Raw genomic sequence first — 17,574 nt, 5'->3', positions numbered from 1 at the left:
CTCCAGCCTGGGTGACAGAGCGAGACTCCGTCTCACAAAAAGCAAAAACAAAAACAAAAAACTAGACAAGGCCATTTAGATTTAACGAAAATTGCAATCCTAGTCAATCATGCTTAAATATACAGTCCAACCAATATGGGATTATTTTATACGACATATAAGAACAGGCAGTAAGTAACTATTAACAGCAACTACAAACAACCCACCATTTACAATCACAATGCAGGAGTGCTCTTCTCCAAAATTAAGCACACTTTTCTCCCTATAAAGAGCTATCTACCCTATTTCTAGACATGAAAACAATAGCGTAAAACTGAATACATACATTAAGGTTTGGAATCACTCAAGACAAAACAAACACAAAAAACCAAGAGTACTGTCAGTGTTAATTTTTATTCATTTTCTTTTCACAGACATTTTTCTTAGCCAAGTACTTAACCTAAAGAATAGAAATAATTGGGCGGGCATGGTGGCTCACTCCTGTAATCCCAGCACTTTGGGAGGCCAAGGTGGGAGGATCACCTGAGGTCAGGAGTCAACATGGTGAAACCTTGTCTCTACTAAAAATACAAAATTAGCTGGGCGTGGTGGTGGGTGCCTGTGATCCCATCTACTTGGGAGGGTGAGGAAGGAGAATCGCTTGAACCCAGGGAGATGGAGGTTGCAGTGAGCCGATATCACGCCATTGTACTCCAGCCTGAGAGACAGAGCAAGACTTCATCTCAAAAAAAAAAAAAAAAAAAAAAAAGAAATAATACAAGGTACCTAGATGCTAAAGCAACAGCATCCATGCACATAATGAAGAAACTGTTACCTAGCACACACGACTGCTTGTATAAGATTATCATGTTTAATTTCTATTTATCAGATTCTGCCTGTTGAGAGCTAATTTTATAACAGTTCATCTTTTTTTTTAAAGTAACTTATTTTATCTTTATGCTGTTTATAATTACTAGAACACTGGAGGTGGTACTACTTTTTGCCTCTTCTGGAGTAGAGGCTCAGAGGCTGATCAATGTTATTCTCTCCCAAATTCTACTTCCCAAAGGGCCATTCAGAAGCATAAAGGAATGGGTTTCTAAAGATCTGAAAACAATTTATTACAAACTCAGGAACCTGCCTATAACTCTCTAAATGTCTAAATGCATAGTATAAGCAAAGAATCAAGAGATTAATTAAGAAAGTCCTCTCACTATCTTATCAACTGCATTAAATCCAAATACAACCTTCAGGTTTCTACTTATTCATTTAATGATTTTTCCCCAAACAACAAATTTATTAGCACCTATTCCTTAGGAAAAAATAAAATAAAACAACTCTGGAAGACACGCTGGTCAGCTCAAAGCACAGATCACGTTGAAACAATTTTATCTGGTAATATATATATGTTAGGTCAGAATTTTAATAAGCTACCATCTGACAGTATCTGCTCACATCAAACAAAATAATCCCTTGAATTCTTTCCTTAATATACATATCAAAAGTAAATATTGATCACCTAGAAAATTACAAAAAGAGTCTAATATTTAAACAATTTTCTTTGGGTTTGCTACAAAGTTTTACAACGATGCCCTATGTGTACCTCCATTTTCTTAAGGCTTACTATGGTCACTACTACACAGATAAGAAAAGTCAAACACCCTTACACTCAAAATCTAACTACATTCAAGCTCGTAACTTATTTGCTGCTCTTGGAAAAGAAGCATGAGCAATGCATTCAATTGTTTTCTGGACACTTCTGAGCTCCCTTCTACATTCTGATTTTCCAGTATAAACTACTGAGGTAGATAAGTAAACTTCCATAGCTTATTTTCTGGTCACATGCATTAAAAATTAAAGCTAAGATTATAAAATATACAGAGGTTGAGGCAATGCAATACAGAGTCAAACTCCTTTTGTTATAACTGCAGGTTCTTACTCACTGTTACATCAGAGCTGGCATTAGTTCCAGCTTCTGTTGCTAGGTAACCAAACTCGTTTGCATGGCTGTCCAGAAAATCCACAGCACTGCAAACCACCCAAGAAGTGGCTAATGAAGAGAAATACCATCTATAATTAACATCTTCTGTCTTACTATACTTTTTCTTTTCACATTTTTTAAGCAAAGAAAAGCTTTGGCATCCTGTTCTTAATTGGGAAGAAAGGATCCAAACAAGAACCAAAAGCAAAAAAGCACACATCCAAGGGTGTGTCCTTCCGGAGAGGATGTTCTGACTTGGAAGAAGAAATCCAGGACATACTAAATCTAGAAGCTGAGGCAGGAGAGGAGTAAATAACTTTGATACAACATCATTATGAAATTGTGAGATCTAAACAGGCCACCCTACCTCTTTGGCCATATCATGAACATCAGTCAGAATCAGTCAGAATGGCTTTCACTGTTTACCACCAAAAACCAATCCGTTTCTCAAATATATTCTATAAAATTATAATGACTGAGCAGACAGTGGTAACAATATACAGTAAAACTCAGTATTTAATTCCTAAGTGCCAATTCCCTAATAGCATTAACATGTATTTTGAAACTTCTCCATCTACTTTGAAGAAAAATTAGTGTATGAACCAACAATGTGCTATTGTTGCACCTACCAGGAATTAATTTCCCTTTTAAGCATCCAGTTAATCTGGTTTAGCAGTGAGAGGTAGACAGCAAAGGATACTTAACAGAGTAAGAAGACCTGGATTCTGGTTCCCCTCAGACTAACAGACGATAGCTACTTCGCATACAAACCACACAAGATTAGTATTCAGAAGAGTTTGAAACAAACACACATCTCTCAATAAGAAAGACAACAGAAAAAATGGACAGAACATGAAATACACAAATAAGAAATTCCTAATGTTAAACATGAAAAGATGCCCCACCTTCAAGATGGTCAAAGAAAGGCAAAATTAGTACAACTAGATACTACTTCACACCCATCTGATTAATCTTTAAACATCTGAAGTCTGATAATACCAGGTGTAGGTGAGAAATGAGGAAGCAGGAAGTGTGTTATACGTGTTTGGTAGGGCTGTAAATTGGTATAAACCCTTCAGGGGAAAATTTTACAATACCTAGTAAAGCTGATAATGAGGCACCTGTCCTATGACGAAATAACCCATACTGAGGCATATACCAGACAGCAGTGCTTTACAAACCAAGGGCTGGAAAATAAACTTTGTAGTGTGTCATAATCAGCATTTTGTAGATGCATTTTTTTGATGCAGACATTCCATACTCTCCTCACGGTATTTATACCTCTTCTTTGGTTATCAACATTAAGAGAAAGGTAGATTCACACTGCTATGTTATTACTTTATTTAAAAAAGTGAGGGAGTAATGTGCCAAACCACTCTGCCAGGCCTTTCTGTCCCATTTGCATCCCTATCCCTCCACTATTAGTTATCTGCCTTTCTGTGGCTATTTTATTAATTCTCCCAAGTATGACATGTATCTCTTACCATTCTATGGAAAGGAGAGAAATTCATGCATAAAGTGGGCGCCCTCAGGGCACTAGGGATGAATTATCTCAAGAACCTCCAGTTGAGAAAGGTTCCTCTAAATCTTAAAATCTGGGTTTTTAATCCCAGCTCTGTGACTTCAGGCAGGTTCCTTACACATCTAAGTTTTCACATCTGTATCTAGAGACAATAATCTTGACCTTACAAGTGTTTGGTGAAGATTAAGGTAAATAATGTACATGAAAACCTCTATGAGTATCCATCTATCAGTAAACCTTTAATACACAGTAGCTGAATCTGAGAGCCAGGCCAAACCTGACCAAACGTGAATCTGAGAGGCAGGTTGCCACCAAACCTTCTGCTTCTGTATTTAAAAAATCCTTATTAGAAAATATAAATAAAAACAAATACACAAAAGCATACAGAGATAGTAATATTCATTAATTTAAAAGCACTTAAATGCAAATTGCCGACTGGATTAGCTAGCACAGTTTAATGGATATTAAGTTCTTCTGTCCCTCTCTACCCAACACACATACCTTGTTTACCACACACATACCTACATAAAAGTCAGTTCTGGACTGCTCACCCAGAACTATCAAAATATTCTACATGTCATTTTTTTATACCATTATTCCATTCACTCCTTAATACAGTCAGCATTTTGCCTCACCAATGTAGATACTCCACCCAGTGGCAAAATATATGCTTAGACAATGAGGTTTAAAATTTTTTTTAACTATTATTGTTCCCCTTCAACATTACCAGTTCTGCAATGGCCTCAGTGATTTCCTATTATAGCACAGTGTTTAAGAACAGATTCTTGAGTGAAAACTTTTTCCAAACCTTGATCCACCACTTTCAAATTATATACCTGGGGTATGTTATTTCCTATCATTGAGTCTCAGTTTCCTCATATATAAAATGGGAATAATGTCCCCGCATCATGGGATATAAATGTATGTAAAGCACTTAGCTCAGTATCTGGAACACAGTCAACACTCAATATATGATAGCCATTATCCTCCTACTTATGACTACTAGTCTGTTTTCATCCTATTTAATGAGGTCAAGTAAACCCTCAACTACTTTCATCATCTGATCAAATTCACACCTCTTAGGCCTTCCATCATTTGCCTTTCCCTATTACCAACAGGAGCACTCACTCTAATCAAGTCAATCTTGAAGCATCTTAAACATGAGTCAGGCATATTCTCACAGTTGCTATTTTGCCCTTTTCCAGTCTCAAGGAAAAATCTCATCTCACTGTTCTGCTGCTCTAAATCTGACCCATTCTTCCAAGCCAAATGTAAGACAGCAATTACCTTTCCTTTATAACAAGCAGTGTCTATTCCAGCAAACTTCTTTCACGTAGCCTCAGAATTTTTCCAGTTATTTTATGTATACAAAACAGCAATCTTATAAGGGACATGTACTATGTGGTCAACTTTTAATTATACCACATCAGATTTTATATATTAAAATCTTTAGTACTATTTAACACATATGCACACATACCTAGAAGTCTAAAGCAATAATCATTTTTGTTGACTTTTCCTAGGAAGTAAACTTTAGAAGTCAATTGACTAAATAAAATACTAAATAAAATACCCTAAACTGGACTGAATTCTAGATTACCTAAAAATGGGACAGGAAATTAAGAACAGCCCAATACATTATCTTTACTAAAAAAAAAAAAAAAAAATTGTCACAGAGCAAATATTATTTATTTAAAATAAATAATGGGCCAGGCACAGTGGCTCACACCAATAATCCCAACACTGGGAGGCCAAGGTGGGAGGACCGCTTGAGGCCAGGAGTTCAAGACTAGCCTGGGCAACACTGCAAGACCACATCTTTACGCAAAAATGAAAAAAATTAACTGGGCATGGTAGCAAGTGCATGTAGGCCCAGCTACTTGGCTGGAACTGGGATGCTGAGGTGGGAGGACCAGTCAAGCCCAGGGAAGTCAAGGCTGCAGCGAGCTGTAATGGTGCCACTGCACTCCAGCCTAGGCAAGAGAGCGAGACACTGTTCATAATAATTAAAAGCCAAACAGTATCTTGGTTCACACCACCAGAAGCTTCTATTCTGCTTACATTTTCAGAGACACGATGTAGAGAACTTTAAAACATAAGTATTAAAATATAAAAGAAAAAGTATCACTGAGCATGACTAAAATGTACTGTTTCTCACTCAAAACCAGCCTGCTCATAAAGGAGCCACTGGCTTCTTTGTCCTCATCCTGTGAGGGTGGGAGCACGTGTTCATAAAGTGGTACGCATAGGCTGATGGACATTCCAGTTTATTACTCAGGTCTGTTTGGTGTGGTTCTTGAAAGTCTTGTGCCACAGTGGATTCAGCTTTATCCTGTTTGGTCACCACCAATTCAGGTCCACCCAGCCTTTACAACAGGCTGCCCAGAGCTTACACAACTACCAGGTTCAAATTCAAAGAGCTCCTGGAGGACTTAACAAGTCAATGGAGTCTTATGTGACACAGCCTACACGGAATTCCTCATGTATGTGAGAAGCCCATTCACAATGTCTAGGTACTTCTATTGAGGAAATAGCTTCCTCTTCAGCTGAGGCCAAGTAGATGCCAAAAATATGGGGAGAAAATATACTGAAAGATATTAGGGAACTGAGTTAAAAGATCCAGGCTTTCCTCTGTGGCGGTAGACTACAGTACCACAAACACTATTCAGTGTCAACTAAATAATATAGTATGTATGTATGTATGTATTTATTGAGATGGAGTCTCACTCTGTTGCCCAGGCTGGAGTGCAGTGGTGCAATCTCGACTCACTGTAACCTCCACCTCCCGGGTTCAAGCGATTCTCCTGCCTCAGCCTCCCGAGTAACTGGAATTAGAGGAATGTGCCTAATTTTTTTGTATTTTTAGTAGAGACGGGGGTTTGCCATGTTGGCCAAGCTGGTCTTGAACTCCTGACCTCAGGTGATCCGCTTGCCTCAGCCTCCCAAAGTGCTGTGAGCCATCATGCCCTGCAGACTAAATAATACAGTTTCATATGATGGATGAGAAGAATACAGAATCCAGGTCACCTAGAACCAAAACTACTTTCACAGGAACATAAAACAATTTTTGGGGCTGGGCACTACTCAGGAGGCTGAGGCAGGAGAATTGCTTGAAACTGGGAGGCAGAGTTTGTAGTGAGCTGAGATCGTGCCACTGCACTCCAGCTTGGGCAAAAGAGCGAGAGTCCATCTCAAACAAACAAACAAACAAACAAAAACACCCCAATTTTTTGAAAGAAACTGTAAAAGATTTACTTGAAAAAGTCCTTATAACTTCCAAGGGCATGAAAAATACTGTCCTCAAAAGAGCAACAAGTAAATTAAAATACATAATTAGGAATCTTCATCTCGAACACATCCCCCTGCCCAAATAAGCCAGAATGTAGATTATTCATGATAAATGTGTTCCCTTGATATCCATTACCAATAAGATACTTCCATTTTTGGCACCAAGTACATCCAGACAATGTTTTGCCTTAAAGATTAGTCAAAATATCTGACAACCCTTATGAATATCTATAAAGACCTGCTAGATCTGGAGTAAGATATGCTCAGCCAGGCACCAGTAGCAAGTAGGACAAGAGCAAAAGAAGGTTCTGATAATCATGACAGGACAACAAACATAAACTAGGAAACGGGGACATATATGGTCACCCTACAAGCTGCAGAAAGCATAATTGGTGAATTGTTTGCCCAACTGCTCCAGATCTTGGTCAGTAGCCCACACACTACAATTACAGTTGCTGAGTCCATCCCCCCTTATTCCAAGAATCTCTGATTGGCTGCCTTGGAAGCTTTAGCTCTTCTCATTGTCACAGCACCTCTGGTTCTACTGTCCAAATGCTGACCCTCTGTTATAATTGCAAGCAGACTGGTGGTCATGCAGATGTCCCCAGGAACTTACCGGGGTTTTCTCTGAACTTTGAGCCATTAGAATCACCAGGATGCCTTGGTCACTGTCAACATCAAAATCTGAATCTTCTTAGAAGACACCACAAGTAGTTACCGTACCTCTAGAGGAACAGAGGGCTCTTCACCCACAGTGATTTAAGACCATCTCTAAAGTGCCCCATCACATTCTAGAAGGATACAGCTGCTGGAAGAAAATGAAGTGTCCCACCACCACTCCCATAGTTCTTAAGCTCACACACACCAACAACCACTCCAGGAACCAACTGAAGACTTCAAGTATCATAGCACCAAAGAGGGTTGATGTCAAACCCACTTCTAAAACTGTGTTCACTCTCTTGGAGTTACCAAACAGGCTTCCCAACCTCAAAACCATTTCAGAGAATACTCACTGCCTTCCCAGACTTTGCTGGTGACTGCCATCACTGATATAACAATGTGGCTGGAACCCTGTGGCTGCCAAAACCAACCTCTGACTCTTTGGCCGAGTCAAACCCCTCACACCACTATGGGAGTGGTGAGAACTTTCTGAAAGGTCACGAACACTTCTGTAAGCCACGACTACCAAAACAAGTCCTCTGAGCCCCTGCCACTCACGGTCTTGTCATATCACACCTACCAGTGAACAGTAATGTCTTATAAGCATATAGTCTTGACTCAAACAGCATCAAGCCTAGCCTTTTCACGGGATAATTTCTAACAGCTGGGCCTACCTATGAGTTACAAGAACCACTCTCCAGATTCAATGAGCTTCTATTACCTCTGTTACAACTATCACTCTTGTGAGTACAGACTAAGTAACTCATAGGACTGTTTAGAAGATGCCTTTGCTACAAAGGGCACTCCTCAGAAGTTCTTCCTACCCTCTCAGAAGTTTACGATGTGTGAAGAGAAACACCTTTGACCAGTCACAATCTCCCCTATGTCTGAAGTAGTCAGAGGTATCACACAGCAACCTTGCGCTACTTCTCTTAGGCCCCAATAGGACTATGAACTCCATGAATAAAATCCGCCAGTACTAAAAATGATAACTGCTTATAAATCAACCACCAGGTCAAAGATGGCTTACTCAAAAAATGTCACAAGAAAAAAAAACATCAAATAAAAGTGACCAGCCTCACTGCCTAGCAACCAACCCACTCACTCATTCACACAGAAGGCAAAATTCAAAAGTAGCTGGGATGCTCATAGGAAGAAAACAGTTGGGATGATGCAGGGGAGACTGATACAAGACTGTTATTCTAATCATCCCATAACAGGGACAGAGTCACAGCTAGGGAATTACTCAGGAATTAGGAAAAGTTACTCCTGGTAAACAAACTCCCACATATTGGGTTAAAATTTCTTTGGAACTTTATTCATCACGACCCTAGGAGCTCTAGTCATGTATTCAAATGGATAAACAACAAAGCTATAAAAGCAGGGAGTTTTAATTTTGTTTTTATTTTTTAAATAATAGCAACAGGGAATTTGAGTGAGAATAACATGGTAAAACTAGACCTGCAAAAGTTATCAAAAGCAAACATGACAGGAATAGCACACTTTGTGAAAGCCAGTGTTATCAAAGTACTGACAGAAGAAAGAGAATGATGCTAAAAAATACAAAACACTTCCTTCAATACCATACCTTATCAATGGCTTTTCCAACCCGAGAAACACTGCTGTGGATGTCTTTGTGGTCCGAGGCCAATTTTTGAACAGTATCCTTTATTCTTTTACAGCACTGTGTCAAAACAAGTGAAAGTGTCCCTGATAATTCAGCATCTTGGCCTATTAAAAAAGGAAGAAAAAAAAGGATTGGTTACTCATTAAAACAAACCCAAAAATGGCAAGTTTCTAATAGGCCTTTTGGACCACAAAAGATGGAAGAAAAGTGAAGAAAACTCAGTATCTGCTTTGAAGCTGATGGTCACATTCATAGATGTGATTTTTCAAATGGATACTAAGAAAGATATAATTTTTTTTTTATTTTGGGAAATAAGAAAATTTTACTGTGAAAGAAATCATTTTTATCATTACAAAAACCAGCACAGACTGTGAGTAATACTGTCAAGGCACTATTATTTTTGAGAAAATAAGTCTAAGTGAATAAACTCACTTATTAAATCCAGTGACACTGTTCAAGTCATTCTCAAAACGTTCTGATTGTTACTAAATTTCCTCAACAGAGATGATTTAGTGCAAACACATCATATTCCATATAAAGAAGTAGAAGAAAACAAACTTCCCTGGATACCACCATGTGCAGAAAAGAGTTAACACAGCAGGTCATAGACTGCTACCCTTAGAGAGTCCTGCTTACAAAGTCATCTCTTGGCTGACATACAGAAACTTGGGAGTTTGGGAGTGTTCCCATCATTCCCTAACTCAATGTTCCCCAACCTTTTTGGCACTAGGGACCAGTTTCGTGGAAGACATTTCGTCCACGGACGAGGGCTGGGTGGGATGGTTTCGGGATGAAACCGTTCCACCTCAGATCAGGCATTAGTTAGATTCTCATGAGCAGCACGCGAGCCAGATCCCTCGAATGTGCAGTTTACAACAGGGTTCATGCTCCTATGAGAATCTAATGTTGCCACTGATGTGACAGCAGGTGGGGCTCAGGCGGTAATGCTCGTTCACCGCCACTTGCCCCCTGCTGTGCGCGGCCTGATTCCTAACAGGCCACGGAGGGGTACTGGTCCATACTCGGGGGTTTGGGGACCCCTGCCCTAGCTGAAAAGAATGGCTCATTGTGCCTAAACTGTTGTACAGTGTGGTTTATGGTGAACATCTGCTTTCCTTCTGGGAATCTAGAATTTTGATACCTGCTGGGCAGTGAGTACCTGGCTTTCTCCTGGCTTGGAGAAAGCTTCCAACAGTCTTCTCCCAGTGAAGTCACACGGAACATGCTTAATTCCTGCTTAAGCCATGGGTTGTGAGAAGTGTTAACGGTTGCCTACCAGGGAAACTCATTAGAAACTCAGTGCCCAGGATTTTTATTGGGGGCTGGTCACCAGGGCACCCACTGCCTAACTCTGGACTGCCTAACTTTGGACTTTTGCCCCATGAGTCTTTTCCCTTTGGTGGTTTTGCTTTGCACCCTTTTGCTGTAATAAATCTTAGCTAAGATTATATGCTGAATTGTGTGAATTCTTTTAATGAATCACTGGAACCTAAAGGTGGTTTTGAAGACCCCTGACACACATGATCAACCAAAAGTTACTACAGTTTACATCCTTTCCCTGAGCTACCTCCCTCCAAATTTTGTTCCTACAGCAGGAAAAAAAAAAGAAGGGAGAAAAAGAGACAGATAAAACAAATCCAGTTATGGTATTTGTCATTTATCTCTATATCTACATATTCCCACCTGTAAGCAACAGGCCTGGTTTCTGAAATCCTAACCAACATTATATAGCAGAGGTTCTTGAATTTTAATTTACTTCAGAATCACTTAAAGTTAAAACAAAGTAGCTGGACCCTATCCCCAGAGTTTCTCATTCAATAGGTCTGGGATGGGACCTGAGAATTTGAACAAGGAGCCCAAGAGTACAACAGCCCAAGGATGCCCACTCATTTAACCAATATTTACTGAGCACTCATTATATGTGACAGGTACAGCAGTGAAACAAAATAACCAAAAATCCCTTCCCAAGAACTTAACTTCTGGCAAGAGACATAACACACAAAATAAGCAAACTATAAATGACAACAAAAGATGATACATGCTACCTGGGGGGAAAAAGCAGGGTAAGAGAGATGGGGAGCATGTGTGGGTGGAGCAACCGCAACTTTATTTTTATTTTTTATTATTTTTTTATTTTTTATTATACTTTAAGTTCTAGGGTACATGTGCATAACGTGCAGGTTTGTTACATATGTATACTTGTGCCATGTTGGTGTGCTGCACCCATCAACTCATCAGCACCCATCAATTCATCATTTATATCATGTATAACTCCCCGATGCAATCCCTCCCCCCTCCCCCATCCCCATGATAGGCCCCGGTGTGTGATGTTCCCCTTCCCGAGTCCAAGTGATCTCATTGTTCAGTTCCCACCTATGAGTGAGAACATGCGGTGTTTGGTTTTCTGTTCTTGTGATAGTTTGCTAAGAATGATGGTTTCCAGCTGCATCCATGTCCCTACAAAGGACTCAAACTCATCCTTTTTTATGGCTGCATAGTATTCCATGGTGTATATGTGCCACATTTTCTTAATCCAGTCTGTCACAGACGGACATTTGGGTTGATTCCAAGTCTTTGCTATTGTGAATAGTGCCGCAATAAACATACGTGTGCATGTGTCTTTATAGCAGCATGATTTATAATCCTTTGGGTATATACCCAGTAGTGGGATGGCTGGGTCATATGGTACATCTAGTTCTAGATCCTTGAGGAATTGCTATACTGTTTTCCATAATGGTTGAACTAGTTTACAATCCCACCAACAGTGTAAAAGTGTTCCTATTTCTCCACATCCTCTCCAACACCTGTTGTTTCCTGACTTTTTAATGATTGCCATTCTAACTGGTGTGAGATGGTATCTCATTGTGGTTTTGATTTGCATTTCTCTGATGGCGAGTGATGATGAGCATTTTTTCATGTGTCTGTTGGCTGTATGAATGTCTTCTTTTGAGAAATGTCTGTTCATATCCTTTGCCCACTTTTTGATGGGGTTGTTTTTTTCTTGTATATTTGTTTGAGTTCTTTGTAGATTCTGGATATTAGCCCTTTGACAGATGAGTAGATTGCAAAAATTTTCTCCCATTCTGTAGGTTGCCTGTTCACTCTGATGATAGTTTCTTTTGCTGTGCAGAAGCTCTTTAGTTTAATTAGATCCCATTTGTCAATATTGGCTTTTGCTGCCGTTGCTTTTGGTGTTTTAGACATGAAGTCCTTGCCCATGCCTATGTCCTGAATGGTATTACCTAGGTTTTCTTCTAGGGTTTTTATGGTATTAGGTCTAACATTTAAGTCTCTAATCCATCTTGAATTAATCTTCGTATAAGGAGTAAGGAAAGGATCCAGTTTCAGCTTTCTACTTATGGCTAGCCAATTTTCCCAGCACCATTTATTGAATAGGGAATCCTTTCCCCATTTCTTGTTTCTCTCAGGTTTGTCAAAGATCAGATGGTTGTAGATGTGTGGTATTATTTCTGAGGACTCTGTTTTGTTCCATTGGTCTATATCTCTGTTTTGGTACCAGGACCATGCTGTTTTGGTTACTGTAGCCTTGTAGTATAGTTTGAAGTCAGGTAGCGTGACGCCTCCAGCTTTGTCCTTTTGACTTAGGATTGTCTTGGCAATGCGGGCTCTTTTTTGGTTCCATATGAACTTTAAAGCAGTTTTTTCCAATTCTGTGAAGAAACTCATTGGTAGCTTGATGGGGATGGCATTGAATGTATAAATTACCTTGGGCAGTATAGCCATTTTCACGATATTGATTCTTCCTATCCATGAGCATGGTATGTTCTTCCATTTGTTTGTGTCCTCTTTGATTTCACTAAGCAGTGTTTTGTAGTTCTCCTTGAAGAGGTCCTTGACATCCCTTGTTAAGTTGGATTCCTAGGTATTTTATTCTCGTTGAAGCAATTGTGAATGGAAGTTCATTCCTGATTTGGCTCTCTGCTTGTCTGTTACTGGTGTATAAGAATGCTTGTGATTTGTGCACATTAATTTTGTATCCTGAGACTTTGCTGAAGTTGCTTATCAGCTTAAGGAGATTTTGGGCTGAGACGATGGGGTTTTCTAAATATACAATCATGTCATCTGCAAACAGGGACAATTTGACTTCTTCTTTTCCTAACTGAATACCCTTGATTTCTTTCTCTTGCCTGATTGCCCTAGCCAGAACTTCCAACACTATGTTGAATAGGAGTGGTGAGAGAGGGCATCCCTGTCTTGTGCCAGTTTTCAAAGGGAATTTTTTCAGTTTTTGCCCATTCAGTATGATATTGGCTGTGGGTTTGTCATAAATAGCTCTTATTATTTTGAGGTACGTTCCATCAATACCGAATTTATTGAGCGTTTTTAGCATGAAGGCCTGTTGAATTTTGTCAAAAGCCTTTTCTGCATGTATTGAAATAATCAGGTGGTTCTTGTCTTTAGTTCTGTTTATATGCTGGATTACGCTTATTGATTTGCGAATGTTGAACCAGCCTTACATCCCAGGGATGAAGCCCACTTGATCATGGTGGATAAGCTTTTGGACGTGCTGCTGAATCCGGTTTGCCAGTATTTTATTGAGGATTTTTGCATCGATGTTCATCAGGGATATTGGTCTAAAATTCTCTTTTTTTGTTGTGTCTCTGCCAGGCTTTGGTATCAGGATGATGTTGGCCTCATCAAATGAGTTAGGGAGGATTCCCTCTTTTTCTATTGATTGGAATAGTTTCAGAAGGAATGGTACCAGCTCCTCCTTGTACCTCTGGTAGAATTCGGCTGTGAATCCATCTGGTCCTGGACTTTTTTTGGTGGGTAGGCTATTAATTATTGCCTCAATTTCAGAGCCTGCTATTGGTCTATCCAGGGATTCAACTTCTTCCTGGTTTAGTCTTGGAAGAGTGTAAATGCCCAGGAATTTTTTTTTTTTTTTTTTTTTTTTTTTTTTTTGAGGCAGAGTCTCGCTCTGTCGCCCGGACTGGAGTGCAGTGGCCGGATCTCAGCTCACTGCAAGCTCCGCCTTCCGGGTTTACGCCATTCTCCTGCCTCAGCCTCCGAGGAGCTGGGACTACAGGCGCCCACAACCTCGCCCGGCTAGTTTTTGTATTTTTTTTAGTAGAGACGGGGTTTCACCGTGTTAGCCAGGATGGTCTCGATCTCCTGACCTCGTGATCCGCCCATCTCAGCCTCCCAAAGTGCTGGGATTACAGGCTTGAGCCACCGCGCCCGGCCATGCCCAGGAAATTATCCATTTCTTCTAGATTTTCTAGTTGATTTGAGTAGAGGTGTTTATAGTATTCTCTGATGGTAGTTTGTATTTCTGTGGGGTCAGTGGTGATATCCCCTTTATCATTTTTTACTGTGTGTATTTGATTCCTCTCTCTTTTCTTCTTTATTAGTCTTGCTAGCGGTCTGTCAATTTTGTTGATCTTTTCAAAAAACCAACTCCTGGATTCATTGATTTTTTGGAGGGTTTTTTTGTGTCTCTATCTCCTTCAGTTCTGCTCTGATCTTAGTTATTTCTTGCCTTCTGCTAGCTTTTGAATGTGTTTGCTCTTGCCTCTCTAGTTCTTTTAATTGTGATGTTAGAGTGTCAATTTCAGATCTTTCCTGCTTTCTCTTGTGGACATTTAGTGCTATAAATTTCCCTCTACACACTGCTTTAAATGTGTCCCAGAGATTCTAGTATGTTGTATCTTTGTTCTCATTGGTTTCAAAGAACATCTTTATTTCTGCCTTCATTTCGTTATGTACCCAGTAGTCATTCAGGAGCAGGTTGTTCAGTTTCCATGTAGTTGAGCGGTTTTGATTGAGTTTCTTAGTCCTGAGTTCTAGTTTGATTGCACTGTGGTCTGAGAGACAGTTTGTTATAATTTCTGTTCTTTTACATTTGCTGAGGAGTGCTTTACTTCCAATTATGTGGTCAATTTTGGAATAAGTGCGATGTGGTGCTGAGAAGAATGTATATTCTGTTGATTTGGGGTGGAGAGTTCTATAGATGTCTATTAGGTCTGCTTGGTGCAGAGATGAATTCAATTCCTGGATATCCTTGTTAACTTTCTGTCTCGTTGATCTGTCTAATGTTGACAGTGGAGTGTTGAAGTCTCCTATTATTATTGTGTGGGAGTCTAAGTCTCTTTGTAAGTCTCTAAGGACTTGCTTTATGAATCTGGGTGCTCCTGTATTGGGTGCATATATATTTAGGAGAGTTAGCTCTTCCTGTTGAATTGATCCCTTTACCATTATGTAAGGGCCTTCTTTGTCTCTTTTGATCTTTGATGGTTTAAAGTCTGTTTTATCAGAGACTAGGATTGCAACCCCTGCTTTTTTTTGTTCTCCATTTGCTTGGTAGATCTTCCTCCATCCCTTTATTTTGAGCCTATGTATGTCTCTGCATGTGAGATGGGTCTCCTGAATACAGCAGACTGATGGGTCTTGACTCTTTATCCAATTTGCCAGTCTGTGTCTTTTAATTGGAGCATTTAGTCCTTTTACATTTAAGGTTAATATTGTTATGTGTGACCTTGATCCAGCCATTATGATATTAACTGGTTATTTTGCTCGTTAGTTGATGCAGTTTCTTCCTAGCCTTGACGGTCTTTACATTTTGGCATGTTTTTGCAATGGCTGGTACTGGTTGTTCCTTTCCATGTTTAGGGCTTCCTTCAGGGTCTCTTGTAAGGCAGGCCTGGTGGTGACAAAATCTCTAAGCATTTGCTTATCTGTAAAGGATTTTATTTCTCCTTCACTTATGACACTTAGTTTGGCTGGATATGAGATTCTGGGTTTAAAATTCTTTTCTTTAAGAATGCTGAATATTGGCCCCCACTCTCTTCTGGGTTGTAGAGTTTCTGCCGAGAGATCTGCTGTTCGTCTGATGGGCTTCCCTTTGTGGGTAACCCGACCTTTCTCTCTGGCTGCCCTTAAGATTCTTTCCTTCATTTCAACTTTGGTGAATCTGGCAATTATGTGTCTTGGAGTTGCTCTTCTGGAGGAGTATCTTTGTGGCGTTCTCTGTATTTCCTGAATTTGAATGTTGGCCTGCCCTACTAGGTTGGGGAAAGTTCTCCTGGATGATATCCTGAAGAATGTTTTCCAACTTGGTTCCATTTTCCCCCTCACTTTCAGGCACCCCAATCAGACGTAGATTTGTCTTTTTACATAATCCCATACTTCTTGCAGGCTTTGTTCATTTCTTTTTCTTCTTTTTTCTTTTGGTTTCTCTTCTCGCTTCGTTTCATTCATTTGATCCTCAATCGCTGATACTTTCTTCCAGTTGATCGAGTCGGTTACTGAAGCTTGTGCATTTGTCAGGTATTTCTCGTGTCATGGTTTTCATCTGTCATTTCGTTTATGACCTTCTCTGCATTAATTAGTCTAGCTATCAATTCTTCCACTCTTTTTTAAGATTTTTAGTTTCTTTGTGCTGGGTACGTAATTCCTCCTTTAGCTCTGAGAAGTTTGATGGACTGAAGCCTTCTTCTCTCATCTCGTCAAAGTCATTCTCTGACCAGCTTTGATCCGTTGCTGGCGATGGGCTGCGCTCCTTTGCAGGGGGAGATGCGCTCTTATGTTTTCAATTTCCAGCTTTTCTGCCCTGCTTTTTCCCCATCTTTGTGGTTTTATCTGCCTCTGGTCTTTGATGATGGTGACGTACTGATGGGGTTTTGGTATAGGTGTCCTTCCTGTTTGATAGTTTTCCTTCTAACAGTCAGGACCCTCAGCTGTAGGTCTGTTGGAGATTGCCTGAGGTCCACGCCAGACCCTGTTTGCCTGGGTATCAGCAGCAGAGGTTGCAGAAGATAGAATATTGCTGAACAGCAAGTGTACCTGTCTGATTCTTACTTTGGAATCTTCCTCTCAGGGGTGTACTCCACCCTGTGAGGTGTGGGGTGTCAGACTGCCCCTAGTGGGGGATGTCTCCCAGTTAGGCTACTCAGGCGTCAGGGACCCACTTGAGCAGGCAGTGTGTCCCTTCTCAGATCTTAACCTCCGTGTTGGGAGATCCACTGCTCTCACAAAGCTGTCAGACATAGTCGTTTGTGTCTGCAAAGGTTTCTGCTGCTTTTGTTGTTGTTGTTAACTGTGCCCTGTCCCCAGAGGTGGAGTCTACAGAGACAGGCAGGTTTCCTTCAGCTGCTGTGAGCTCCACCCAGTTGGAGCTTCCCAGCGGCTTTGTTTACCTACTTAAGCCTCAGCAATGGCGGGCACCCCTCCCCCAGCCTCGCTGCTGCCTTGCGGTTAGATGGCAGACTGCTGTGTTAGCAATGAGGGAGGCTCTGTGGCCGTGGGACCCTCCCGGCCAGGTGTGGGATATATTCTCCTAGTGTGCCCGTTTGCTTAAAACGCAGTATTGGGGTGGGAGTTACCCGATTTTCCAGGTGTTGTGTGTCTCAGTTCCCCTGGCTAGGAAAAGGGATTCCCTTCCCCCTTGCGCTTCCCAGGTGAGGCGATGCCTCCCCCTGCTTCAGCTCTCACTGGTCGGGCTGCAGCAACTGACCAGCACCGATTGTCCGGCACTCCCTAGTGAGATGACCCCAG

The 17,574-nt window shown here is 40.6% G+C and overlaps 1 protein-coding gene across 1 annotated transcript in view; it reads right to left on the bottom strand.

The window, feature by feature from the left end:
• The window catches only part of RMND5A (required for meiotic nuclear division 5 homolog A), a 69,039-nt gene that overhangs the window by 31,805 nt on the left and 19,660 nt on the right, over positions 1-17,574 (bottom strand). Inside the window, exon 2 of the mRNA XM_010378421.2 lies at positions 9,019-9,161. Within this exon, the coding sequence (XP_010376723.1) occupies positions 9,019-9,161 (143 nt within the window). The remainder of the gene's footprint in view (positions 1-9,018; positions 9,162-17,574) is intronic.

This window comes from Rhinopithecus roxellana, chromosome 17, assembly GCF_007565055.1.
Source record: "Rhinopithecus roxellana isolate Shanxi Qingling chromosome 17, ASM756505v1, whole genome shotgun sequence".
In the NCBI taxonomy this organism is placed as follows: Eukaryota; Metazoa; Chordata; class Mammalia; order Primates; family Cercopithecidae; genus Rhinopithecus; species Rhinopithecus roxellana.
The sequence above is the reverse complement of the archived record's forward strand: the minus strand, read 5'-3'. Positions and strand labels throughout refer to the sequence as shown.